At 38.4% G+C, this 27,162-nt stretch overlaps 1 protein-coding gene across 4 annotated transcripts in view; it reads right to left on the bottom strand.

The window, feature by feature from the left end:
- Window positions 1–25,392, bottom strand: part of myo9b (myosin IXb) — a 31,973-nt gene extending 6,581 nt beyond the window's left edge. Inside the window, exons 1-33 of one of the 4 annotated variants that reach the window (XM_039815871.1) lie at window positions 25,063–25,392; window positions 23,909–24,754; window positions 17,412–17,506; window positions 17,141–17,203; window positions 16,741–16,840; window positions 15,821–15,921; window positions 13,872–13,995; window positions 13,415–13,504; window positions 13,134–13,250; window positions 12,007–12,141; window positions 11,470–11,591; window positions 10,915–11,056; window positions 10,408–10,597; window positions 10,206–10,254; window positions 9,631–9,717; window positions 9,477–9,516; window positions 9,151–9,273; window positions 8,866–8,946; window positions 8,645–8,755; window positions 6,062–6,184; window positions 5,531–5,680; window positions 5,150–5,286; window positions 4,152–4,484; window positions 3,830–3,911; window positions 3,390–3,587; window positions 2,359–2,465; window positions 2,198–2,274; window positions 1,598–1,782; window positions 1,012–1,119; window positions 629–796; window positions 494–529; window positions 287–398; window positions 101–174 (exon numbers count right to left, since the gene is read on the bottom strand). In XM_039815871.1, coding sequence (XP_039671805.1) covers window positions 101–174; window positions 287–398; window positions 494–529; window positions 629–796; window positions 1,012–1,119; window positions 1,598–1,782; window positions 2,198–2,274; window positions 2,359–2,465; window positions 3,390–3,587; window positions 3,830–3,911; window positions 4,152–4,484; window positions 5,150–5,286; window positions 5,531–5,680; window positions 6,062–6,184; window positions 8,645–8,755; window positions 8,866–8,946; window positions 9,151–9,273; window positions 9,477–9,516; window positions 9,631–9,717; window positions 10,206–10,254; window positions 10,408–10,597; window positions 10,915–11,056; window positions 11,470–11,591; window positions 12,007–12,141; window positions 13,134–13,250; window positions 13,415–13,504; window positions 13,872–13,995; window positions 15,821–15,921; window positions 16,741–16,840; window positions 17,141–17,203; window positions 17,412–17,506; window positions 23,909–24,688 — 4,440 coding nt within the window. In that variant the 5' untranslated portion in view covers window positions 24,689–24,754; window positions 25,063–25,392. Of the gene's footprint in view, window positions 1–100; window positions 175–286; window positions 399–493; window positions 530–628; window positions 797–1,011; window positions 1,120–1,597; window positions 1,783–2,197; window positions 2,275–2,358; window positions 2,466–3,389; window positions 3,588–3,829; window positions 3,912–4,151; window positions 4,485–5,149; window positions 5,287–5,530; window positions 5,681–6,061; window positions 6,185–8,644; window positions 8,756–8,865; window positions 8,947–9,150; window positions 9,274–9,476; window positions 9,517–9,630; window positions 9,718–10,205; window positions 10,255–10,407; window positions 10,598–10,914; window positions 11,057–11,469; window positions 11,592–12,006; window positions 12,142–13,133; window positions 13,251–13,414; window positions 13,505–13,871; window positions 13,996–15,820; window positions 15,922–16,740; window positions 16,841–17,140; window positions 17,204–17,411; window positions 17,507–23,908; window positions 24,772–25,062 lie in introns of all 4 variants that reach the window. The other 3 variants (XM_039815869.1, XM_039815868.1, XM_039815870.1) reach the window with 3 other exon arrangements.
- Between the last annotated feature and the right edge of the window lie 1,770 nt (window positions 25,393–27,162).

The raw sequence follows: 27,162 nt of genomic DNA, 5'->3' as shown, positions 1-27,162 counted from the left end.
GAGGAGAATACATGAGAGAATTATGGACAGGGAGTTTTGAGTGTTATTAATTTGATCATACTATAGTATTTGTAAGAGTTCTTAAAATGTCAGTTCCTACCTGCCTGGCACATCGTGTCAAGCAATTTGTGATGATTTTGGTCAGACATTTCTTGTGACATATTAACTTGCAAGCTAAAATAAAAAAAATAAAAAAACAGAAGAAAGTTAAATTTAATTACTTTCCTCTTGTATTTTTTCTAAAAAAGCCATCACATTTTGTGGTCTTGCAGCGCGTTGAACTCACCACTGCACATATAGGCTTTCTCCATTCCCCATATGTAGGAGGTACACAAGTCACAGGACTGCATAATGTTCACCTGGTATGTGCTGAACAGGTGATCCAGAGGACTATCAGGCTGTAGAGAGAGGATGCGCATACAAGGCACTGAGATAATTTACTTGGATGTATAATGCAGAAACTTCACAATGCAGGTAAAGATATTTAACTTACACAAGTGTCCATTTTTTTCCTCCTCTTCTTTGTCATCTTGGTGGCATGAAAGAAGCCATAAGTAAGATTCAAGTGATAGTTTACACTCACCAAGTAGTTTTGAGACTGATGATTGACTGAAATTCTCTTATTTACCTTGGCTGGTTCAGACTCCCCTCGTTTTAGCTCGCCCCTGATAAAGCCATCCAGCACAGACTGAAACAAGTTGACCACCAGCGAGACTTCTGTCATCGTCGACCCTGCTAGTGTATTCACTTTGTTCTGGTAGCCCTTCATCAGGTCTTTGTAGCCAATTTGGGGCTTCTGTTTGTCACAGAAGAGGTAAATAAATGCTTAAATAAACTTGAATTAAACTACATTCCAACATCTGAAACACTGTAAAAGAACTGCAGAAGGTAAGTCAATAACTAATGCTCCTACAATGATTATGAATGAAAAAGACATGCTGGTAAAAGCTGTAAAAGACGATAGACTCTAGATTAAACTTTATATTGTACAGAGTAAAAAGCTGAACTGACCTGGAGAGAGTACATGCCTTTAATGGTATCTCTGAACTGCATGGTGGCTGTGAGGAAGATGCTCTCTGTTGGTGACAGATCTTTTATTCTACTTCGCAGCTCATTCACCTGAGGACAAAGACGAGGGATATATTAACATGAAACACAGGATTTAAAACATTATGATAACAATACAACAATTTATATGAACTATTCCACTATAAAAACGTACTAAAATTGAATTTGTAAATTATCTTTATAAAATATGTATGTAAATAATTACCTGTAAATTGTGAAATAATATCAAAACTCTAAAAATCTATGTGTGTGTGTGTGTGTGTGTGTGTGTGTGTGTGTGTGTGTGTGTGTGTGTGTGTGTGTGAGAGATAAATGTAAATATGCATACTGTGCATAGATAAAAAGTGTGAAGTGTAAGATTGTGTAAAAGAACTTGGCTACATTATGTGACAACACTGCACAAAGCTGCACATCTACAGTATAAAGTGAGAGCCATATGTGTGTCAAGATATTAAAGTGCTATCAATAAATTCTGACTTAGTGGTTATCGGCTGTGCTTCAGATTCCCGTCCTCAGGTGATGATCTCACCTGATTGCCGAGGAATTCGTCGAGGTTTCGCAGCTCTTTGGGGTCAGTGATCTCACGCTCCAGAGAGGAGTTGCCATGTAACGACCGTGTGGCCCGGCTGATTCGAGTGGACGGGTGGTGACCGACCCTCTCACTGTTCTGGTTTGGCATTTGGTAGTGAGGTGGAGTGTATCTGGCCAAGGTGACTGCAGTCAGATGAGGAAGATGTGGCATTATTAGTCTAAAATGACAATTAAAAGTTCCAACACTATATCTACTGGTGATGCACAGGACATTTGGAGCCTCTTCAAGAAGACCTTGTTTTACACATGTTGCTGACCAGCAAATAATCTCCAGATGGCAGTAAAGAGAGGAAGTGTGTTAACCAGTGATGTATGATGGTAAACTGTGACCTCCACTTGTGAGGTCCAGTAAACAATAAGAAATATTACATGCAGAAAGCTGTGACACTGTAATTGTTTACTCTTTTCCCCCCTCTTTCCTTTAATTAGATACAACAGTACTTGCTGCCTATTTAAAGTGCACCGTATGTGTACATTTTAAAATATCTGCATTGTACATTAAATATATTAAGATTGCTGCTTTGCTGCTTTTGGTTACCCGATTTATCTGACGAAGAGTCGTGGCCAGGGGAAGTTTTAGGTCGCTTTTTCAGGAATTTACCGAGAAACCAAATCCTGTAGAAAAGACAACAAATCAAATACACACGCCAAAACTGAAAACCTTGAACAATTCCATTTGAACAGAGGGGAGGGTTTTACCTCTCAGGAGTTGTGAGTTGTGACTGGTTAGATCCCTGTTGTCCCGACAATTCATTGGTGCTTCTGGCTGGAAAACTGAACCTTGACCCATCAGTTTCTGCTGGTGTCTGCGAAAGTATCAAAACATAAACATAAAAAAAAAAAAAAAATGTGTTTTTCTGATAGTTAGTAGTACTATTTCCCCACCATGTTGCCCTGCAGCGGCTGCACCACATCTCCCCCACCACCACCAAACCAGGCCACGTAAACATGATAAAATATTAGCAACATATTGGTAGTACATTTTTAACTCATGCAAAGCTGCACTGTCTACTGCCACCAGCTAAACTTTGACCTTTTTTGTTTTAATTAGGATGAGCAGAGCATAACAATGTGTCAGTGTTAAAACATGTATTGATACATTCATTTCGAAATTTGATTCCCCTGTTTATATGTTTATTAATGAATGGGATTGGCTCTGAACACCTATTGTATGATCTTTTTTATTGTTGATTATGATTTGTGTGAATAACGATATTCCAACTGCCATATATAGATAAAAACAATAAGATGAAGGTGTGTTTATGACTTAATAAATCAAAAGACTTACATATAATAATTGCCTTAATCAAATTCATAATTTTTTTTTTGTATGGCATTTAGTATTTTTGTATTGTAAACATAATCAGAATGAACGGAAATTAGGCAATACACAAAAATAAGTCACAATCCCTGTCTTAATTTTGAAATGACCAAAAACACTGACATAGAAGCAATTCATCATATTCCATGGTGACTCAAAACTATACCTGCTGGGCTATGGCTCATTTGGGCGAAGAGACAAAAAAAGATCAGAAATGAGCTTTGGAAATGGGCTTTGAAATTTCCTTTTTGTTTTACGGAAGCAGCAGCTCTTTTTTTCCTCCTGGGTTGCAGAGCAGAAATGAGAAGTCCCAGAGCAATGCAACCTGCAATCCTTTTGGGACATACACATGCAAGGCCTGCATGCAGAGCAGAGTGGTGGTCGGTGAAAACGTCCCTTCGGTCAGTACCTTGACCTGGGATTTGAGGGCCCGGATATCCTCGCAACTGGCTGAGCTCTTCAGGCTGGACACATTGGGGCTGATGGGAGGCAGAGGGTAGCTCCAGTACTCGCTTTCCTTGGAGCCCCCAAAGTTAACCATCAAACCACTGCGGGTGCAGGCTAAGTGCCGTTTATGTTTGGGCAGCTTGCGAAGACGCGCCCTGACCTGATTGGGTCAGGAAAGGTGATGAGGCACAGACTGAGAGGCCTTCTTTGATTCATGTGTAAGGAGCCTCCATTTGTGTGTTTGTCAGCTTACAGCACACATAACTACAGTAGTTTGAAAAGCCAATGCCCACATGTATTGTTGTACAGGACACTAACAACAACTGTATGAGAAGCAAAAAGTAAAATGGATTGAATGATCTTGTGTTTTGGATTATGCAATAACATATCGACAAAGGTTACCTCTTTGGTAGAGGGTGAGCTATCAGAGCCGGATGAGCTGATCTTGGTCAGTTGATCAACAGACACTGACATCCCTTTGCACCTGTGTTGCAGAAGGAAATGGAAGCAGAGCTGTGGACTATTGTGGGACTAAAACAAAACACTTTGCAATTATTGGTAACAGCATCAAGATATAGATTTTGAGAAAGTATTGCAATGTAAACATCTTGTTATGAGATAGACAATAGATACAAACATAGAAACATAAAAGACCTTGTTGGGACCATATTAACAGAACACCAACATTTGTGCAGAAAGATTTCTATTAATTCAGGATGCTTACAGAAACGTGTCTTTCTGATCATCTTGTCGTCGTCGTCGTATTTCCGGACTTGATTCATCTGTCAGTTCACCCTCGCTCTGTCTTTCCTTCCACCTCTCGGCCTTCTTCTTGATGCCCCCCATATCTTTGTAGCGCTGAAGCGAGCTGCTCTTAGAGGGGCTGTTGGAGCCATCACCACTGCCAACTTTAGGGTCCAGTGGGAGGGAGAGGGGTCTGTTGAGAGGAGGAGGGGATCCTCTGCCCTCTTGTTTCTCCTGGCTCCTGGACCTCTGCCGGGTCATGTTGGGGCTGAGCTCCACTTTGTGCTGCCTCTTGAACTCCTTTTTTGTTGAGCTGTTATGCAAGAACCAAATCAGACTGGCATCACAGCAACAACTCCATAATATAAATGCTAATGCATTATTATCGGTTTTGATTCTAATTCCACCTTAAATGCACATTCAGTAAACTTAAATAAAATGACCCGTCTAGTTAATTTAAAAATGATTTATTGACTCAAACCGCCGTCTTTGAATAATATTTTACCTGTTACACACCTGAACACAAAATTCACTGCCAGATAGACACACCTAATGCAAAATGTGCTATTGAGAGTGTGGAATACAGTATATTATCAATCTAAAGAGAAATCAATGCAATCTGTGTGATGTGCAGGATTTAAGTAAAGGCCCTTTGTGTAGCTTGAACATTATGCTGCAACAACGCATATGTTTCTTATTTTCATATAGCTTCTGTGGATTTAAATGATAAATGTTTTTTCAAAGACAAGCACACCATTTGATGTGATTTGAAGTTATTGACTAAACATTCAGTCAACCAAGTCCATCAACCTGCTATAATACAAGGCATGTGTTGGCCTCCATTTTTAAGTTATGCAGTTGCCTTTTTACATTCTTTAAAAAAAAAAAAAGGAAAACTCTACTAAAGTGACATTTTATTCAATAAGAACAGCTGGTGTTTCTAAAATGTGAGCAGTGTACGTTTAGTGGTATGTATACCTGTCCCGTCCAGGCCGGGTCTTCGCCGTGTTCTCATCACCCTCCGTCTCATGTTGGTGCTTCAGGGAACTCCTCCATGCTGTCTGGATCACTGTAGCAGCTCGGTTTTGTTTCTCATAAAATTCACGCCAGCTCCTCTGAAAAACACCACAAATCCTACGTCAGCTTTAGTGGCTTTATTTGTTCTTGACACTTTGGGAATATTTCTTTATTTTGTTTTTGATGTGACACTGAGCAGGGAAGCCAAAGGGACAGACTATCTACAACATCCTTGGAAACCTGTGATGGGATAAATGTTTTATTGTCTAGTAGTCTCCATGAGGAAATTTCCAGTTGTATTCCATTATATTATACATATATATTTTATACCATAAATGCTACCTGTATAATCATAGTGGCATCTCTGTTTTGCAGGAAGTGCAGCCTCATCAGACAGGTACGGAACCAGCGCTGCAGGATGATGATGTGACGCATCACTTCTTTGTTAAGAGTGTCTTGGAGCAGTTGCCTCTCCTTCTCCTTGAGGAAAACCTGAGTAGATGAAAGAGAGGCACACAAATTATGAAACCACTGGGAACATTTGTAATGTGTAATCGGTGGTACATTTTAATACATGCATTACTGCTTATGTGACGTTAATGCACTTTTATGATTTTATGTAAAGCATGAAATCTGCCATGTCTTGTTAGGAAGTGACAGTGTTCTCTGGTTCATGACAATGTTCTCCAAGAGAGACAATAACGGTTTACCTTAAAATACATTTTGATGTTCACAAAATTCCTGCATTTGTTGGATGTTTCAAAACACATTACAGAAAGTAAGTTTCCAACCATGGGAACTTTACCTTCATCCTCTGGCCATTATGGTGAGTAAACTGCAGAATAAATTACTAATATGATCAAGAGTAGTTACCTTGGTTTTTCCTATTTGATAGGTGGTCTTATCCAACTCCATCCTCTCAAACAGTTCAATTATGTGCCCAGGCGTTACCGTAGCTCCTTTTGGAAGCAACATTCTGAACTTCTCAACAAATTCCTGTCATAACGAGAAAAACTGTATCAGAAGTGCAAATCGGTATCAGAAGAGTAAATCACAAGTGAGTTAGATGTGCTTTTCATTCTAAATTCCTTGAATGTAATGAAAATTCCTTTTAAGGCTAGAAAACCTCTGTAAGAGCAGTCAATCTACTGTGTCAGAAGCTTTGGAAAGATCAGCAAATAGCACGGCAAAAAAAATATATCTAAGGCTGATACAATGTCATTTACGACTAAAGTAACAGCAGTTATAGTACTGTGCCCTGCTCTAAAGCTGGACTGAAACAGGCTCAAAATGGAAGCTCTAGACAGAAACAACTTCAATTGATAAATGATCGGAGATTCCAGACTAGACCTTTGACAGACATAGTTTGCAGTTTGGATATTGGTCTATTAAGATTGTTTTTATCACCACTCGGTCTAGATTTGGTCTAAAAAAATGTCCATCAGAATTACTCCCATAGCCTCTAGCAAGGGACCAGGCTTTGTTTCTTCCCATTAATAAATCAGATAGGTCAGTGGTAAAACATGGGTCATGGGTCAAAAGGAGCATGTTTGTTTATGACTGATAGGAAGGTCTTGATAAAATAGTCAAAGGCCAACTCAGTATATGGAATTTCACATGTACGACGAATATCACTATGATGGAGATCATTTAAAAAGGCTTTTTCATTAAAAAAATGTAAAGTGACGCTTTACAATAATTTGGGCTGGTGATCTTTTTAGGCAAGTACTCCTGATACAGGCCACCGGGCAATGATCAGTAATTCTAAAGGTAAAATACACCGGCAGAAACTATTTTATTACACTTATTGGATAGAACTAAATCAATAAGTGTTGAGTTCAGATGTGTGTTTCTTTTATTTTATTTGGTCTAGTAGGCTCTGTGATTAGCTGTGATAGGTTAAGACTTGAACAGATCTCTTTTACGTGATCAGAGGCGTCAGAAAGCCAATCAATGTTAAAAAACAAACCTCCTTGAGCAGAAGTTGAAAGGGTCTTTTGAATGGCAATGCATGTACTTGTGCATTGTGTCTGTTGCTGTAATGCACAAGGTTAATTGTTTTGAGCTGCTTAAAAGGTGCACTATGAGTTCCTGCATGGTTTCAGCGCAATTTAATTTTTGTCTCAAATCATAGGCATCGCTCCTTGATCCGCTAGCTGCCTGCCCCTGAATACACGGTGAAAAAGCCCGGTCTTAGGAGACAACACAGGCACATGCACATAATGGGGAGACAGTGAGCACGAACCGCCACCCCCTCCCCCAACCATGTTGTCGGTGATTGGCTGGAACGTGGTTTGGTGTATTTTGGTGCACAGCCTGTGCCTCTAGTTTGTTTGTTTGACGCTTACGACCCCCGAGTTGTCTCCTGAGACCGGACTTTTTCACCGTGTATTCAGGGCTCAGGCAGCTAGCGGATCAAGGAGAGATGCCTACGATTTGAGACAAAAATGAAATCGTGCTGAAACCATGCATCATAGTGCACCTTTTTAAAAAAAAAAAATAATAAATAAAAAAAAAGTATAAAGTGGGACACTACATTGTGTTAGTATTACATTCAGGTCAATATGCCCATCTCTTGTTGCTTGATCGGCTTGAGTTTGCCATATTATGCTTTTAGCATATTTTTGAGCATACAGTACCTTTGAGGTTATTCTGGACAGTACTGGTCATTGTTTTGGATTGTTGCAAAAATAATAAACATTTGCATAAAGCTAGCATATCTGTCCACCTCCATTTTGATAAGAGCATTACAAACGTGAAAAATATCCCTTCTAAAGTACATTTAGAACAGATAAAAAGATTTGTGATTAATTTGTGATTCATCGCGAGTTAACTATTGACAAATATCATACAATTAATCGCAATTACATTTTTTAATCGATTGACAGCCCTAATATATATATATATATATATATATATATATATATATATATATATATATATATATATATAATTTAAGTGACTTTGTATTTAAGGAGGAAAGACAACTACATGTCACCGTGGGGATAGGGTGAGTATTCTCCACCAAAAGGTGAACTAAAAAATTATATTTTTCCTAGATGCCTTGCTCTTTTTGAATATAATTTCTCACAAAATGCTGCACATTTTTAGAGAGCAGCTGCAATTTCAATAATTTTTGACTTGGGAACCTGTTCAGACAGGTGAAAGTCAATGATTGTGTATATTGAGACATTATCACAGCAGTTCCTTTACATAGATTCAGATCATTCTGAGAGTTGACTATTGTTAACTAACACCGTTTAAATTTTCTTACGGACAGATTTTCATTTGGAAATATACAGTATATATATATATATATATAATATATATATATATATATATATATATACATACATACAGTATATATATATATATATATATATATATATATTCTGTAGTGTTGCTTTTCCAGCGTCCAAATCTAGTGCTACGAACATATCAAAAATATTTGCCCACCTTGAATGTGTATGTGGCGCTGTAGCCAGACTTCTGGATCTTAACCATCTGCAGTATGCCTGTGTATCTGATTTGCTGTAGCACAAGTTCATCATCAAAGTGCAGCTCCTTCTGCAAAAACAAAACATTTTCCCAAGTGATGGACTGCGTTATACAGTCCAACATGTACAGTAGGACTACATTTAACAGAATTATGTTACAAAATTCACAGACGATATTACCTTTTCAGCATTGGAGCGAAGACAGAAAATAAAGAATGGCTCTGCGTTTTCAATTGTCTCTATCAGCTTTCTGAGTGAGGCCTGTGAGATACAGAAGTACAGTGAGTGATGGTTGATGGTTTAATTATTATGATAGCAGGAAGTGACTCTTAACTTTCAAATAATTGCTATCTCATTTTTGAGATGACACTTAAATCTTTCCCTACCACATATGTCACATTAAGTCATGATTTAGGTTTATGAAAGAAAGCAATAATAGTCAGCAAAGGTACAGAGAGAACAAACCTGAAACTGAGTGCTAACTGTCGGGGGCTTTGTCTGCCGATGAGGGTGGAAGATGAATTTGCTGGTTCGGTCATGCGCGGCCAGAGCAACAATATGTCGGAGGGAGTGCAAATCCATGAGGTTCTGTTTAATAAAACATAAAAAAGTTGGTGAGCTTTCGGACTCCAAAAACTAAAGGACTTTGGATGGACACATGGATGAACTGAAGAATGAACAAACAATGAATCACTCTTTCACTTTTAAGATGTACAACCATCTGTGTAGAAGTGCTGCTTTTTTAAAAAGCTCTGAGCTTCATCAACACTGCACCCATAATTACACGTTACCTTGGGAATAAGCTGCTTCTGTCGACCAGCTCGACTTTTCCTGCAGAAAATACAAACAAAATGAGGCTACAATGAACATACAGCTCTGGAAATAAAAAAACCCATAGCGCATCAAAATCAGTGAGTATAAACTAAAGCCGTGAGGCCCACTTACTTTCTATTTTCATAATTGACAAAGATGTCTTCGAATACGTCAAGAGGCGTTTCATCAGAGCGATCAAAGGAGAAATCCAGAGTCATGCTGTTGGTGTAAATATCAGAGAGGTACTTCAACTTCATCAGCAAAGAGTCCGCTTTCATTTTCAGAGTATATTTGCTTTTTGACAAGCATATGCTCTTTCTTTTTCTTTTTTTTATCTGCGATTGTAATGGTTGTTTTTAGTGAATTAATTTTCTTGTGGTGATCTTGTGTACTGGTATATGTAATATGGTCTCAGGTCTCTCTTTCAAAAGAGATCTTGATCTCAATGAACATTTCCTGAATAAATAAAGCTTAACTAACTATAACATAATAACATAATTCAGTATTTGTGCCTCTTTTTGGAATGAAATCTTGTTGGTTGATGGCTAAAGTTGTTGATCAATTGTTAATTTTCTTGTCTGCCTGATTCAAGACTGTTGTCAGTTTGAACAAATTTGGTTTGATATATATTATTTGGAAAAGAGACATGTCAGTGGCAACTGGTAAAACTAAAGCCCATAGTGAATACATTAGTGTCGTAAATTTACCTTGACAGTCTCTCTTTGAAGGTCTTGCGGGAGCTTCGTCTGGCAGATACTGTGGTGAGTCATTCAGAACAACAGTTAAATAAACATGTAATTCCTGCAAAGACGCATCTGCCGTTTTTTTTTTTCTATAAACAGGGTGAAATATTTTAGCTGCTGGTTGCAGCCAAAACTTGCAGCTCAATTAGCAACTAAAGCTACCTACTCGATTTTGCCCTCTGGCGTCCCATTTTCTTGAATACTGTGAGGATGCGGATGGTGGCTCGGAGGACTCCCCATCTGAACAGAGCTTCTGGACTGGATGCAACCAAGTGATGCACGAACGACCGCTCACTGCTCCGTAGAAGTGATATGACTTCAGGACGCATGTGCTCTGTGTTTTTCTGACAGAAATCCTGAAGAACAAGAAATATCACAATTAACATGCTGTATTCTTTTATTCTTGCTGTAGTTACACAAAACAGAGCTCCACATGAATTACGTGTATTCACAACTTTAAACTTCACAGTGCAACAACAGTATTCTTGGTGGAGGGAGCAGCATTAATCATTCACTTAGTTCAAAGATTTTCCAGGTTTTTCCCACGGTGGCTTATCTAACAAGGCTACAGCAGATCCTCACTATGTTACAGTGTACATTCATTGAATTTCAAATGTTTATTATTTACTTTGTAGAACAAATATGTTTGCAGTGTGGGAAATATATACTCCACCTTGATGTGATATTTAACCCTTCCAGCAAAGTGTTGAATGACAAAAGTCGGCTCTGTATTCAAGGAGGGTACAAAGAATGGATTGTCCCGATGTTGCTGGTTCAACTTGTCCAACAGGGTTTCATCTGTGGCCTTAGGAAGGCTGAGGATACACAACAGAGAGGGACAGAATATCAATATCAACATATGGTAGATGGGAAAGAAAATTAGACTGACTTAGGTCAACAGCAGGTCAACAGCAACGGAAATGACACTGGGCAATTGATGCTGACTTGCTAACATGATATGATGATACACAAGTCCAGCTGGATTTCTTGTCATGACTGGTCAGCTGACACAGAACAAATGGTGTTTGTCATTTATTGTTCAAAAAAGGAATTATTCCGCTCTTCTGCCCTGAGACCTTTTGTAAAAGTAATCAGACTGACCAGTTTGTCCCTACATTGTATTGAATTTTGCAAATGCCTTGATATCTCTGACCTGTATAATATTACCATTATATGTTAAGTGTGACAAATCACCGCAGGGATCATGTTACAAGCAAAGTTCACCTACTTGCTCTCCTTATCCAGCAGGTTAAAGAGTCCGGTTGACTTCTCACTGATCAGCTGAATGCAGCCAGTGTTGTCAGTGTAGTCAATGTTTTGCCAGGTGATGCCCTCTGACACATAATCTTCCTGGAATATATTTAATCACATTTACAGAATTAGGTTACTCCGGGGAAGTGAATGTAAATCAATGCTCTGTGGCACTGACAAAAAAAGATTAGTAACAGTCAAACAGTACATACAGTGCCTGCAGGTTTTAAGACTTCTAAATGCCAACTGATTAAAAAAAATATTTAAAAAAATTGAAAGCACCAAGAAACACTTAAAAGGACTGCTTAATGGTGTATTACACCACAGTATGTCTGTCTGTAAAATAATGTAAATTCCGTAATTTTGATAACATAATTTCAGATAATTAAAGACTTCTGCAGGCACAGTGGTGGAAGGACAATAGGACCATTCAATAAAAAGGTGCCACCCATGCTGAGTCCAAATAAACAATGAAAACTAACCACCTCTGAATGTCATGAAAGAAAAAACCTACTTGCTCAAGCTTGAAGATGTGCTTGTTTATGTAATACTGCAGTTTCTCATTGGTGTAGTTGATGCACAGCTGCTCAAAGCTATTTGTCTGGAGGTTCTCAAATCCAAACATATCCAGGACACCGATGGACAAACACTAAAAACAAAAAAAGGACAATTCATAACTAACATATAAAAAGGCAGAACACCGAAAACATGATCATGTTATTAATTATCTGCATTCAGTCTGCACATTACTGCTAATCCTATGTATATATGTATTAAAGTATTGTTGATCAACAACTTTGACATCAGATTGCACGATATGGACAAAATATTTATATTATATTTATATATTGCGATATCGATTATGAATATTGCGATATCAATATTAATTTTGATATTTTTAAACTTACGAAAGTTATGGGAAAACGCATCAAAATATATTCATAACAAATTAAACAGTTTTCTTACAACACAAGGTTTATTTCAACTGACGGTCATATTGGACTGGTACAACATGAATAAATAAATAAATAACGACCATATCTACAGAACAGGACATGTTTTACTGGTTGTACAGTATAAAATAAATAAAGAGAACAGGACACTTTTCTTTCGCTTCTCTGATTCGTTCCGTTTTGTTGTCTCTATTTCTTCACTTACACTGTCACTCTATCAAAATATGCACACGCGCGGTACGCTACATAGGGTTTGTCACGTAGTGGACCCGTGCGCTGACGTGTACTAACATGTGCAAGTGGCACGGTAACTGGCCAATGAAACATGATTATAGTTTTTCAAGCGGGCTCTAAATCAAACACAACTAAGCTGCACAGCCAATGGATGGGATGCAGTGCTCCACAAAATAAACAAAAATATTGCATACTTATTGCGACACTTTTGATATAATATTGTGCAACGTGATATTGCAAAAAAAAACCATTTTTTTTTTTTTCTCTTTTTAACAAAAACACAAAAAATTATAAAAAAAAAATTTTTTTTTAAAATTTAAAAATATTCCAGTGGGCAAATTAACTTTAAGTTTTTTTTAAAAGAGGACCATTGGAAATATTTTACACTCTCCCATTTGACTAAAAAAGTAGGTCTCCTGCAGTCAATATTGCAGTTTTTGCCTGTGTGACTTACAGAGACGGACTCCTCCATGTCTCGTCTGTTGAGCATTGCATGGTTGATGTGAAGGATGATCCAGTCAAACAGAGCACTGTATAAAGACTTGGCCATGGACTCTCGCACTGTGGGGGCCTAATTGCACAGAACCATCAAACGAAGCAAATTACATCTTCAACTCAAATGAAAAAAAGTTGTTGCACACCACAACTCAAAATAAAACATTATATTATATTCATGTAATAATTTAATAATTTCACTTAAAGGGTCAGCCATAATACTAAATCTAAATTCTATACCACTTGTAGAGTGTACTGTGAAACTACGATGTCGTTGCCGGTCACTACTCTCCTCTTGGTCAAAGTCTTCACCAGTAGATCCTTTTTCACCTAGGAAAAAAAAAAAAAAAAAAAATAGACAAACTGTTATACAGTTCCACAATACTGTAACATATATTAGTCACAAAAGGAAATCCCGACTAACTGCTGTACTTGACAAGCAGAACAAGTTGGAACACATTTGTTCTTAAACAATACAGACAGCCATTTAGGCGTAGCGATGACGCAGTTCATCTCTAGGAGTTGCACTGCTAGCGATGAAAATATTCTCAAGCTACTGGGATTTCATCAAGAACTGTTCTTCATCAAGAAGGTTTTTGATGAACACAAGAAATCAACCAGAGACTAGTGATAATAATTCCAGATGATGATTTAGCAGTTAGCATATAAAATCAACCGTTTCATTTAAGCAACATACTTTGAGCAGGTCAGAAAGTGTGGACAAAACTTCATCAGGTCCGACCTCCAGGACTTCAGTGTTCTCTGTCAGTCTGTATGTCACATTGCCCAGTAGCAGGATGGCAGAGAGGATGGAAAATATGCTGCACAGTGGAAATACACAGACACAAACAGATGGCTTATTTCTGCCTGAAAAGCATCTACTGAATTTTTACTCCCTGTATATTTTCAGTTGCACTGCTGTGTTTTACTTAAAGCTGCAGTGGGTAGAATACTAAAAAAGACAGAATTTGAAGTAGAGTGAGGCCTCTTACTGAAGCCTGAATTACAATATGCTGCAAGAATGACAGAATTTCTGCCCAACAACGCCAAAAAATAAAGTGCCTACCACAGCTTTAAGTATATTCTGTGAAGGGCGTAAGTCACAATATCCACTTTAAAAACAAATCTGACTGACTTGTTTTCGTTTTACACTTCTTTTGCGGTTTATTATAACCTTGCTGCCAGTTCATCAGTATGTCAGTAATAACACAAAGCTGATGTGTAACTAGTGCATTTGTAGCCAACTCAACAGCTTAACATTGCTGTGTTGATGTAAACATATCAGTGTTGCCTTCTACAAAGCACATCTAGTACTGTAGAGGCAGTTGTTGTTGCTGTGCAAGGCGTTTGTTAATCTCCCCGAAAACCTCGACCCAGAAAGCCTTATACAGGAAACTTAGGGGAAGCTCTAAAATAGCTCATTTTTTGATGCCACGGTTTTGTTCTGTATAAATTTACATTTTCCTGCATTTGTGTTTCAAACATTCAGCGTTTAAAGCATATAGCGTAGTGTGTGCGTAGTAAGCAAGGGTGGATGTTACAAATTACATTTACTCTCGTTTCTGTAACAAAGTTGATTTTTTGTGTACTTTAGCATTATTGTATCTTGGCATAGTTAACATTAGGGGTCATGTTGCTGATATTGTAAAACTAGTGTGCACCCAATATACTTTCAGAACAAATATCACTGGGACCACAAGAGAAAGCTGCAGATGAAAATTTTGTATCCAGGAATTTACATTATAGACATTACTGCTGACTAGCCCTGTAACAATTTAGAACATTGACCAAACACGATCCAGCCATATACTAGTCTTGTTATATTTTGATATATCTCATCAGCTACATTAGGCAACAAAGCCTATGAACAAGTTGTACATGCAGTTCAAGAGACAGTTCAACTTACTGTTAATGTAAGGAAAATTATGCCTTAACAGACTTCATAGCTATTTTTATTTTTATGGACTTTACTTTGAATCTAATCTAATGTTACGTTTCCAACTGTACATTACTCTGTAGATTTACTCGCTTTAACAGTTACTTTCTTCAGTGTGGTTATTCACCAGGAGGACCAACCTGAACAGGTTACAAACTATGCTGCTAGCACTTTAACGTGTATGCGGTGTCTTGAGGCAGCCAGGCAGTTGTTGACATGTTTGGTGCATTTTTCCCCTGCTTGACTTGACAAGCTCTGACCTGTTACTGACACCAGTATAGAAAGCAGAAACTCTTCGACAGCGTTTAGTTAAAGAACAGCTACAGCTAACTGAGAGCTGGGCAGCATCACTGTAAATGTTGTAACCCAGTGAAATGTTGTCGGGCCGTGTACAGCAAATATTTGTCAAATATTTCTGTAATTCTTTCTTCACCCTTTCAAAGCGACTAAGTGAGTGGGCTTTACTGTTATAATATACATTCCTGAGACAATCTTAACCTTCTGGCATGTGCTGTTGTGTTCTTGATGAAAAATCTCACGTCTGACAGAAAAAAAAAAGAAGTAATTTATTTTGTAGAAACAAAATGTTTTGCAGGTCCATTAACTTTTTTGTTTAGTTTTCCCTATAAGGTCATTATAGTTACACTGTTTAGATTGACTCCAGCCTGCAGCATTCCAGTTGTGTTGTTCATTATCAAACTCATACATACTGTTTCTTGGTGGAGGACAGGAAGCCAACCATCTCCATAGCTTGATGGAGCCTCTTGTACTCCTGCCCAAGTTTCTCCTCATCATCTAAATGGAGGTCTTCCTGGAGAACAATCAGATACGGGGAGAAAGGGGAGAAATATTAAGCACAGCCACAGAGGTGTATGCAATTCATTCATTCTCCTGTTTATATTTGAGGGTTTTATCTGATAGTTCTCTATAAATAAAATGACCTTACTATATTAGATTTTCCAGGGTGTGTTCACACCTCTAATTGAGTTTCAAAAGCTTAAGATTGGTATCTCTTTGATAGGACAGTTTTGTTGCGGAGTCTTTCTGATTAATCAGGGACACATGGTAAAATTCAATGAGTGAAAGCAAATGATGCTGCGACTGACTGAGCTAAAAAGCTTTATCAATTTATTTTCTAAACGTCTGAGAAAAGCAATAACAAAAACGTACAGTAGTTAGTCATGAGAATGAATTTAGACTGCAGCTGGAACACTATAAATCATAAATCAAGAGCTACTAAAAACAAACAAAATGGACAAAAGGCTCTGAATTCAGACAGATCAACCATTTGTGGTGTTAGTACTTTTTTTTTTTAAGTCCACACCATGGGTTTTATTAAACAAAAGCATTTTAAAAAGGACATAAATAAACAGGACTAAATAGGCAAAGGTATCAGGATGTGAACATGGCTTTAAATTCTCAATATAATAACATGATTTTGAGGGAAAGCAGGTGCACTGTAAGCCTAGTTAAAGTGCAGTTGAGAAGATTGTAGATATTATGGGCCTGTCTCTGTAAAACATCTACCACTGGTTTTCCGCCCATTTGCTAACAAATGACACAGTATGTCTTATACTCATGCTCCTCTGTCTCTATTGCTGCTGCTGTGAAGTGTGTGGATCAAACGTACCTGCTTGAGGTAGAGATAATCTTGTGGCTTTAATAGATGAAACTCCTCCTGCTCTTCTTTGGACGCACCCACCAGCAGATAGTAAAACACGTGGTAGTTCCTGCGGGTCAGAGGTCACAGCGTCGATACAGTCAGGGCTCACGTTAGGTTTTATTTCAACTCTACTATTTACTAAACCGGCGGTGTAAAGATAGTTAGGTTACACTGAGCCTCATCCAAAGTGTTTTGAGGGTTGTCTGCTTTTAATGGCTTATATTAGAGGTCAGGGTTCAGGTACAATTTGGTGAAAATGTGAACAAGGTTGGTACCAGTTAAGTATTCATTTCCATGCCCAGATTTTAAATGTATGAATAAGAAATCAAATGTGAACTAGGAGTGTTTCTGTGGGTCTTCATTATACCTCTCCTTGTGATCTCTGGACACCAGGCGATACTTTTCTAGTAGGTACTTCTCAATAACTGCCCTGCAAGAGACACACAAGAAGAGAAGGTCAACAAAGCCTGTGAAACTTTGGTGTGGTTGCCAACATTGTGCAATTATGCCAGAGGAAGAAAAATGAACTGTTAAATGTAACAAATATACCAACCAAGATAAACTGTACTGCAGAAGCCTTGAAGATTCACTAAATGAGTACAGAAGGTTGATGAGAAAAATAAAACATGATGTCTTACCCTCTGATGACACCACTCTCCAGATAGTTGAGCTGGATGAACATCCCAAAGCGACTGGAGTTGTTATTCTCAGCAGTCTTAGCGTTGCTAAAGGCCTGTTTGAAACATAGCGTACATACGTTTTCACTAAAATAAACAGACAAATTGTTTCGCAGAGACACTGGCACCCCAGACCTAAACATAGCAAATGTTAATCAAATAAATCACTTGGGTTGGTGGATGGCATGAGACTGTTTGTGTTAGCAGCCTTATGAACTAAGGCTGTAACTAACCGTTATTATCATTATTATGGGCCAAATCCGGCCCCTTGCAGAATTAGATCCGGCCCACATATCAATTTGGGTTCACAATACATTTTGGCCCGCCTAGCTGTGCGCCAAACCAAAAACACAGGAAAGTTTTTTTTAAATGCAATTACGTGACATTCAAAGCAGAATTTGGCAGATTTGCTGACTCAGAGAGTTTTCATATTCAGGCTGAGAAACAGGTTGTTGTTAAAAAGAAATCATTGTTTTGCTTGATTTGCTAAATTCTATGATGACTAAGGAACTCTTTTGGTGACTTTTGTAGGGCTTCATGTTAACAAAAATGTGACAAAAAGCAACAAATTTAAAATAAGGTGATAAATGTCTGAGAAAGCCACAAAAAAAGTCTGAACAAAAACAAATAAACTTTACATGTCTGGCCCTTGGTGTGATTCTCTTTTTCCAGTGTGGCCCCTTAGTGAAAATGAGTTTGACACCCCTGAATTAATGGGTTGATTATTTTCTCGACTGATTCATCTTTGGTCTATTTGTGTAATACAATGGTGAAAAATGTCCATCACAACTTCCAAGAGCCCAAAGGGGACGTCTTTAAATTGATTGTTTGACCGACTAACATTCTAAAACCCAAATATATTAAGTTTACTATAATTAAAGTCCAGAAAAAAAATCCAATTTTGAGAGGCTGAAACCATAGAATTTCTAAAAACAAGACTCAAGATCATTAAATCAATTTAAAAATAATTGCCGTTAATTTGATTAGAAAGTTGATCGACTAACTAAATAATCTACCAATTGTTGCAGCTTTACTCTGAACGCAAGCAAAGCCACTCTCATGTGTCTGTAACATCTGAGAATCAATCAGTATTAAGACAAATTACAAAAAACGATCGAAGACAATATTAGTAGGTATTCTCTAACTGATGTTAGTAAGTGTAAGTAAATAATAACTTAAAGAAATTGTATAAAACCAAACAGCAGTAAGGCACTGCTTTTCTGAAAATATAATCAACGTTCTCTCTTTTTTCTATGATACATTTACAAATACTGAAACTTCAGATTAACAACTGGACCACCATCTTATTTACCACAACATCAGCATTACTAATTCACTTGCAACACCGCATTATGTTTCAGTCCACCTAGCTGAACTAGGACTCCATCGATTATGCACATGGTTAAGTTGCCACAAGCATTTAAAATAAAATATTCATCAATCAGCCTTTTCTCAATAAGGCTCCTGGATAAACACAGTGGAGTTTTACTCTCACTTAAGACACGGCTTCAGTGGTGTTTTCTGCTCTGCTAATTCTGCTGGGTCGGTTACATTTCAGTGAAAAAAGTAATTTCTCTACTGCAGTACTTCTAGAAAACCGTTACTGTTGCTCCAATGTAATAATTTGGTAAACGATAAATCAATCAGCTGATGAGGATTGTTTGATTGATTAGTCAACCACCACAAAATGTACAGCTATCTTAACAAATTAATTGATCATTTCTAGTTTTTTTTTTTAAATCAAGTAAGCACACCAAAACTTTAGCTCGTTCCAGCAACTCCCATGTGAGGAGTTTCAGCTTTTTTTCGGTTTCATATTATAACAAATTAAATACCTTCATTTATTGTTTACATTACATTTAACGGTTGTTCAAATTAGGCCATTTAAAGCCATCTGTGAACCTAAACAATTTAACAAAAAACAAACCGCTAGAATAATCAATGATTAAGATAATCATTTGTTGCAGCCCAAGAGGAAACGTATGATTGATCTCACAGTTGCACGGATTGTTATTCTGTGACTGGAGACTGTAACTAAGGTTCTTCCTCATTCCAGTGTGAGCTATGCTGAGCGTCAAGTCTTAACAGGCCAGAGAAATGCTTACGTAGACAGTGAGCAGCATACTGTACTGATCGCAAGCTGGCAGGTAAACCTTTCAATTGCTGGAATGTTCCTACCCTGTGCACCTCTGTAAAACCAGTGTATGGTTACCACGTCCTAGTTCAGAGGAGGGATCCTAAGGTACACTATCACGAAGAAGGCCAGGTTGAACTTGCTCCTCCTCCCTAACAGAGATAAAAACTAAGAATGATGCATTCAGGTAGTGAAGAAAAAAAAAATCCAAGTATATCACCAAGAATTTGGCCTCGAAAAACTGCAACAAAGTGGGAAATACCAGCAGGAAAACTGGGACAAATTTGATGAAACCTGATTTGACAGAATGAAATGTGAAATGTGCGACAGATAATGGACACCTGGAAAACAATTAATTTTGAAAATTGAAACAGATTTAAGCAAGACAAGTGCCAAATATTCTCTGATTGCAGCTTCTCAAATATTAGGATGTACTGCTCTTGTTTGGTTTACATCATTATAGATTAAATAGATTTAGATTTTGGGCTGCTGTCTGGCAAGCCATTTGAAAATCTCACCTGCGAGTCTTGGTTACTGTAATGGACCGTTTTCATTATTTTCTGGCATTAATTGATTAAACAAATAATTGACATATTAATTGATAATAAATAGTTGTTAGATTCCACCCTAATACATCTAACATCAATTTATTTGTATTACCGTCTGATTAACTACAAAGTCATTCAGGCTGCTAAAAAGAACAAACAATGGAGTTGGAGTTTAATGGAGTTTGGGACTCTTTAGCAATGTCTACTTGACCAATCATCACTATTGCATATAATTATGTGTTTAAACCAGGTAACTTAAAGATAGAAGATGATCATGCGGTATTTCCTGACTTTGTGAGTTACAAAGGACCACCTGAACATTGCATTAAACAACCGATGCAACTGGTGCAAAATTAATTGTGGGATTCTGAAGGCTGCAAACAATATGCTCCAGTTGCTCTTACAATTCAGACAAAAGAAGAAAACATTGGGAAATGCAGACCCCAGAGAATCCGTGATGAGAATAGGGTTTAAGCAAAGAGAGAGAGGAGGCGGTTATAAACTTTGTGGCGTAGGTTTGCCAGCAGGCCTGGGTTAGCCTGTTCTGACACGTTCCTGCTTCTCTTCTTTCTCTGGTGTTCCCTCAAAGACAACGCCCTGCAAATTTCCCCTGTGGAGCTCAGCAACAACCACCCGCCATACTTAATAAAAGCAATGTGCAGTCCCCTGCTGGCTATTGACTGCAGATCTCCTGATTAAATGAAACAACTTACAAGATACTTTGATAGATTTTCATTACTTACAACATTTTAAAAGGGGCATTGAATACACGAGTAAGCTGCAGTTTCATAATCATGTGCAGTTTCTGCTACCTACTCACGTCAAGTGAAATAACATTAAAAAGCTTTAGGGAAAGAAAAATAAGTCCTGGTTTTGTGATTCCAGATAAAAAGTAACTCAGGGTGTGACACATAGAGTAAAACCCTATGATGGCAGGAGGTATTTTGCAAATCAGCCAAACTACTGAACCATAGCCCCCCAAACAACAGACTCAACACTAGAGTAGGCATCCTGTAAATATGTCTGGCTAGCCCCTTTTATATTCCGTTTAGGTGAAAACACTTGTAAATGGTTTAGGCTGACTGCTGTGGCAGTCTTTAGTAACATTTTTATTTCTTGCACTGTAGTTATGTTACTTTATTTTTCTTTATCCATTTATTGACTCGCTCTTTTCGTACTCTTATTTTTACCTTGAATTTGACTGTGAGCAACTGAACAATTTCCCTGAGGGGATCAATAAAGTATTCGGATTCACTTTCTCCCATCGAGCCAAATCTCTGCCTCATTTGAAAGCCTATCAGAAGAAGAGCACAAAACAACCCCCTGCAAGGAAGACCAGTTAACAGGAACAATACTTAAGCTGTTGCTTATTCAAAGAAAAACTTGTTAGACTCGTTCAGAGAGAGAGGAAGAATCCATATTTAGCCACTCTCTAACAAAAGGCTGGCCCCTTGGGATTGTGGGTGTGGGGGTGTGGTGTGATTAGTAACAGGCCAGGGTCCTATGCAAAAAAGTTTAGTTGGTCTACTGATTGATAGATAACATTTGCCCATATTGGTAGCTGGAACAGATTTAGCTGGTGTGAAGCAAAGATCCACAAGCAGCACATTCAAAAACAACATGAATAAACCAACAGGTTTTGTATTTTAAATGAACTGAAACCAACTAATGCCTTGCTTTCCACTTGCAGATTTGTTGTCAGTTCTCGTGAATCAAAAACAGACTCCTAGAAAAAAGAAAAATACTGCAAGTGTCGTCAATGACATGACAATGTTTGGTAAGTACCAAGGAGGGGGGTATTTCCCTAAAAAAACATTTGGCCTAGTTTCAAGTCAGTTATTATAACTGAAACAGAAGCACACATTACAGAAAAATGTGGGCAAATGTGTCGTCCTGTTACTCATTGACACGGTTACTGGCTGATTTGGTAGCCAACAAAGAGAATTTTTAACCATAAATAAGCGAGAGTGAAACTGAAGTTTAAAAGACGTGTGAATTCCTAGTTGACAAACACTGCTTTGCTCTTTGGTGTGTTTTGAATTAAGGCCATATGTGAGCTTCACAACAATCCCAAATGTCAGAGGAACGTCACAAGGCAAACTATGCAAACACTGATATTTAAAAATATTTCTGATAATCAAAATTTAGCGTGCAGGATACAGGTTTTCTGCCTTCTTATTTAAACTGGTCAATGTGTGTGGCCCTTGATGTCATTTGTAGCATTTTGTCTTACCAGTAAATGACCACATAGTCCTTCCTGCTTAGATCACACCGCTTTTTCTGTGGTTAATGTTGATTACGGTGATTTACTGTTTTTTTATTGCAGGAAGTGCAAAACACATGGTGCTGATAGACATTTTGGTGCTGATAGACATATAAAATGTCTATCAGCACCATATATATATATATATCCTGTACAAAGAGTGGTTTCTTTATTTGGCACGTTCTGTTTTTCAACAGACGTGATTAACAGGTCTAAAGAAAGGATATGAGAAAAGAGTGGGCAGTTTGTATGAGTCAAAAGCAGTTTCAGTTAGACTCTGAACCCTGGCCTAGAGCAAGAAAAACATCCACACTAATCTGTTGATCAGCAAACTCGTATCACCATGAGTCTACGAAGTCAGGATGGCAGAGTCTTGCTTCATGTCACTCACTGCAGGCTGCAGCGAAATCACATGCTCAGATGGTTAGAACAGCAAGTATCAATTCATATGACATGGTTAAGATATGTTTGAGAAAAATAATTGAGACTTGCTTTTAATTTAATAAATTTAACAACTGAATCACCCTTTTTTCAACAATGTGTTGAATGAATTATGAATTACTCATCTGAAGTGTTATTGAGTTAATTAATTAATGTTACTTTGTTAAACAGACCAGACATAGGTTACATCTAATGACAATTATGAGACAGCTTCAAATGTTGGTCTTATGGAAAACAGAGCTGCTTCAGCTTCCAGACTGTGAAGCACAGGTGGTACTTTGTTCTGCCTCCAGGGCTGAAGTTGATGTTGACTTTAGTGAGCCGCAGCATTTATTCATGGACAAACTGAAACCTAAACTGTATATTTACTACCATTTGACAACCTTACAACTTTTTTCTCCTCTGCTCGGATTGGCAACACCGGTCTGCTTGGAGTACAGCAACCGCAACTCTCTCTCTCTCTCTCTCTCCATAAAAAAAAAGGGACAGCTTGAGCCCGTATAATCAGTGGCGATTTATATTAGCTAATAATATGTTGGATTCATGTTAAGACTTTTTTAATTTTCGAAAAATCTTTCAAAAATTAACAATTATTTGGAGGCCCTCCCGCATTGACTCTGAGGACCCCCTAGGGGTCCTGGACCCCCTTGTTGAAGATCCCTGATCTAAGGGATAGAGACTTACAATATAATATTTATATAATAAATTCCTATCTAAACTTCCCAGGACCTTGGCAACATCATTACATTGCTTGCTTTGTCCAACTAACAATAAAATCCAAAGATATTCTATTTGCAATGATAATAAGGATAGTAAATCCTAGGCAGTTTTGCACGACAAATGACTGTTAACCAGTATTGTTGTTGATTAATTTTCTGTTGATTGACTGATCTTTTTAGCCCTCGTTCTAAGAATTTTTAATAGACTGATGATAACTGTGTATATTTGATATCTGATACAGATTGTGAGAAGTCATATAGCCTCTAAAAAGTTAACAGTGTGGGCTGCTACAACAGATGTGGGGTGTCAAGTGTTTTTAGCAGGTGGCCAGCTTCACATCACAGGGACCTACCTCTAGCACCGGGCCAGCCCCGAGGATGGTCCTTTCCAGCCCGCTAGAGTACATCTTCTGGCTGAGGGCAGTCAGGCAGTGGATGAGATAACTGCGGCTTTCAGTCTTCCCTGAGCCACTCTCACCAGATAACACAATACACTGGTTAACCTGCCTGTTCAGCATGGCACGGAAGGCCACGTCTGCTATGGCAAATATATGAGGGCTTAGTTTGCCCAGTGGCTGGTTCTCGTACAACTTGACATACTTGGGATTGTAATAAAGAGGCAGGAACGTATTGGGGTTGATAGCGATGAGGATGTTGCTGGCGTAGGTGTAGATTTTGAGCTTGTAGAAGCGCTGGCGTAAAGCCTCCAGAATATTCTTCTCAGTGACAGTTTGGAGGTTACAAAGGTCATCATAGTCCTCTCTGCTGCTTTCTGCTTGGTTGCCTCCATTGTTGGCTTGGTGGTGCTGCAGGATGAAGTAGTGCCCCTGGCTCTGAGGGTGCCACCTCTGTGCCCCGGGTGGCCACAGCAGGACCCTTTCCAAAGGGCAGTCCCCAGCCTCCAGCAACCTCTCCTCTCCATTGCTCTTCCTAACCTCCAGCAGGCTGTATGTCTGGCTGGCATCCAGACCCAGAGTGGCCACGGCATTGTGGATGACCGCCTCTGCCGTGTCCCCACCACTGACCTGCAGGGGACAGTAGGCAGCTGTGTCCTGGGGCAGCCTGGGGTAGATCTGCACTACACGGACCTCTCCATCCTGTTCAGGGGGCCCGGCTCCATCTGTAGTGTTCATCCTGATATTCAGATATTCAGGCAGGCCTCAGCATAACTCAGTGCCCCGCCTCTCTGCCATCATCCACTGCAGGAACACACATACTGTATAATGTAACCAAATGCCAGTTAAAAATGAAGAAAAGAAAGCAGGAATTAAGGTAAAAGCACCATGTTGATCTAATATTGAGTCTACTTACATTTCAAATATACTAAATACAGTAAAATGAATTATTTCTGGTACAAAAACTTCTGCAATTGACATAAAAACACATGCCTCTTTGCACCAACTGTATCAACATGTAAATACCTTCTGTATCAACGACAGTCGACACTTCGTCTTATCCTCATCACAATTCCCAAATACAAGTGTTAAACAAGTAAAAAAAGTCTCACCTTTCAAGAAGACCTGCTCATTCCATCTTTAAAAGCCGAAATACTCCTGAAAGCGAAGAAAGGAGGAAGATCTCTGGCGCTACAATCTCCAATCCCACAATTTGAGGGTTGCTTCACCTGAGTTTTCCAAAAAAAGGTGAGCCAATAAAACTGTTTTAATAATTAAAGCAGTTTTTAAATGATTAAATATTAGATATTGGATATACACTTGATATTTCCCAGCAGTTCGGCGACATTATCGCTTAAAAATCACAGTCTCTTTGAGAAATGTAGGATTAACGTCTTCCGCGTCGTCCTGGTCGAAGAGTTAAGTAGAGGCTGACGTTACTTCCTAGATTTCTCCACACACACTGGCTGGCTCACTCACACACACACACACACACACACACACACACACACACACACACACACACACACACACACACACACACACACACACACACACACACACACACACACACACACACACACACACACACACAAACAAACACACACACACACACACACACACACACACACACACACACACGTCCACGAGGTGAAAATAAATGGTTTTTTTTTTTTTCTCCCCAAAAAAACCACACACTTTAGCAAACAAGAGAAAAAACTAATAAACCCCTTCCCCCCCCCCGACCCCCCCCCCCCTGGGGCAAACGGGAGACACCACGACGAAAACTCCACAATTTGTGACAGAGAAAGTTTCACATTACCGAGGAGAAGAAGTTAGTAGAGAGCGTTACGACCATATACTATACAGTCTATGGTTACGGTTACGACTGAGCAGTTCAATGTGTTATGATGATGGGTGAGCTGTGTGGTTTGAGCACCCCCTGGTGGAAGTTTCAGTTATCACAGAGTCAGAGAATATTTATTTAAACACATAAAGGCAGTGGTGTAAAGTACTTTTACTCAAGTACTTGTACTTTACCTGAGTATTTTCATTTTCTCTCACTAGGCCTACTTCTACCCCACTATCGTACTTTTTTTCCACTGTATTTTATTCCACTACATTATTATTTGAAACATAGCCTACTGTTGTATTGTTTTATTGCGGCAGTGTAAAATATTTTACCTATTCTATTTTATATGCATTGTATAAAAAAGAAGGCCAGATATGGGCCTCTTGTGTCAGCTGATACAACAACCACAGGCCTGTTTGTGTGTTTGTTTCTGTGTGTGTGTGTGTGTGTGTGTGTGTGTGTGTGTGTGTGTGTGTGTGTGTGTGTGTGTGTGTGTGTGTGTGTGTGTGAGAGAGAGAGAGATTTTTTGTTGGTGTCACAGCCACAAGGAGAGCATGGCACAAAAGACACATGTGTATGTGACAAAGAAATGTTATTTGATATTAATTTGACAGCTATAGTAAGTAGTTCCTTTTAGATTAAAATTGGATAAGGTTAGGGTTAGGTGTTAGAGCATACAGTATGATAAGCTTATAAAACACTGTGTTAAATTAAACCAGTGGTTTCAACCTTTTTGTCTTGTTTGGGCCCCTAACATTTCAGAAGTAGTTAAAACTACTTCCACCTCGGGCAGCAACAGCATTAAAATGCTGCTTACACATTGATGCATCAGTATTATATATGTCATTAATACACTCTTAAAATAATATTTTATTTTGAGCACAACAGAAAATATTAAAAACTGGAATAGACTATAATAGGATAGAATATAACTTTATTCTACCATGTCAGGAAATTTGTTTGTCTCACCAAAAATAAATAAATAAACAATTCAATAAACACAATCAAAACAATAAAACCACAGCCACACACAAATCATCAGCTATCCAGAAATATATGCTCAAAGGTTGATGCACTTCATTGAAATGTCCTGTTGTGAGGATATTTTAGTACTGTTTATTAATTATATTGGTTGCCGATGTAGCAAAGGACCCCTTATTTTTCTTTTTGTTTATCTTAGGTGTTCCATAGTTTTGTCCAGAAGGCAAATTCAGAGTGGAGAAGATGGTCAGCATCATTAACAATAGACAGAGCTTTTGGTGAGGAAATGTAAGGTTTTAATGGCATGTCCATGTGTCATGGTCTGCACTCTTAAAACTGGTCCAGAGGCTCCTTCTTCCTTTTGACCAATTTAATCAAC

Source organism: Perca fluviatilis, chromosome 11 (genome assembly GCF_010015445.1).
Source record: "Perca fluviatilis chromosome 11, GENO_Pfluv_1.0, whole genome shotgun sequence".
NCBI lineage: Eukaryota > Metazoa > Chordata > Actinopteri > Perciformes > Percidae > Perca > Perca fluviatilis.
This window is presented reverse-complemented; position numbering and strand designations above follow the sequence as displayed.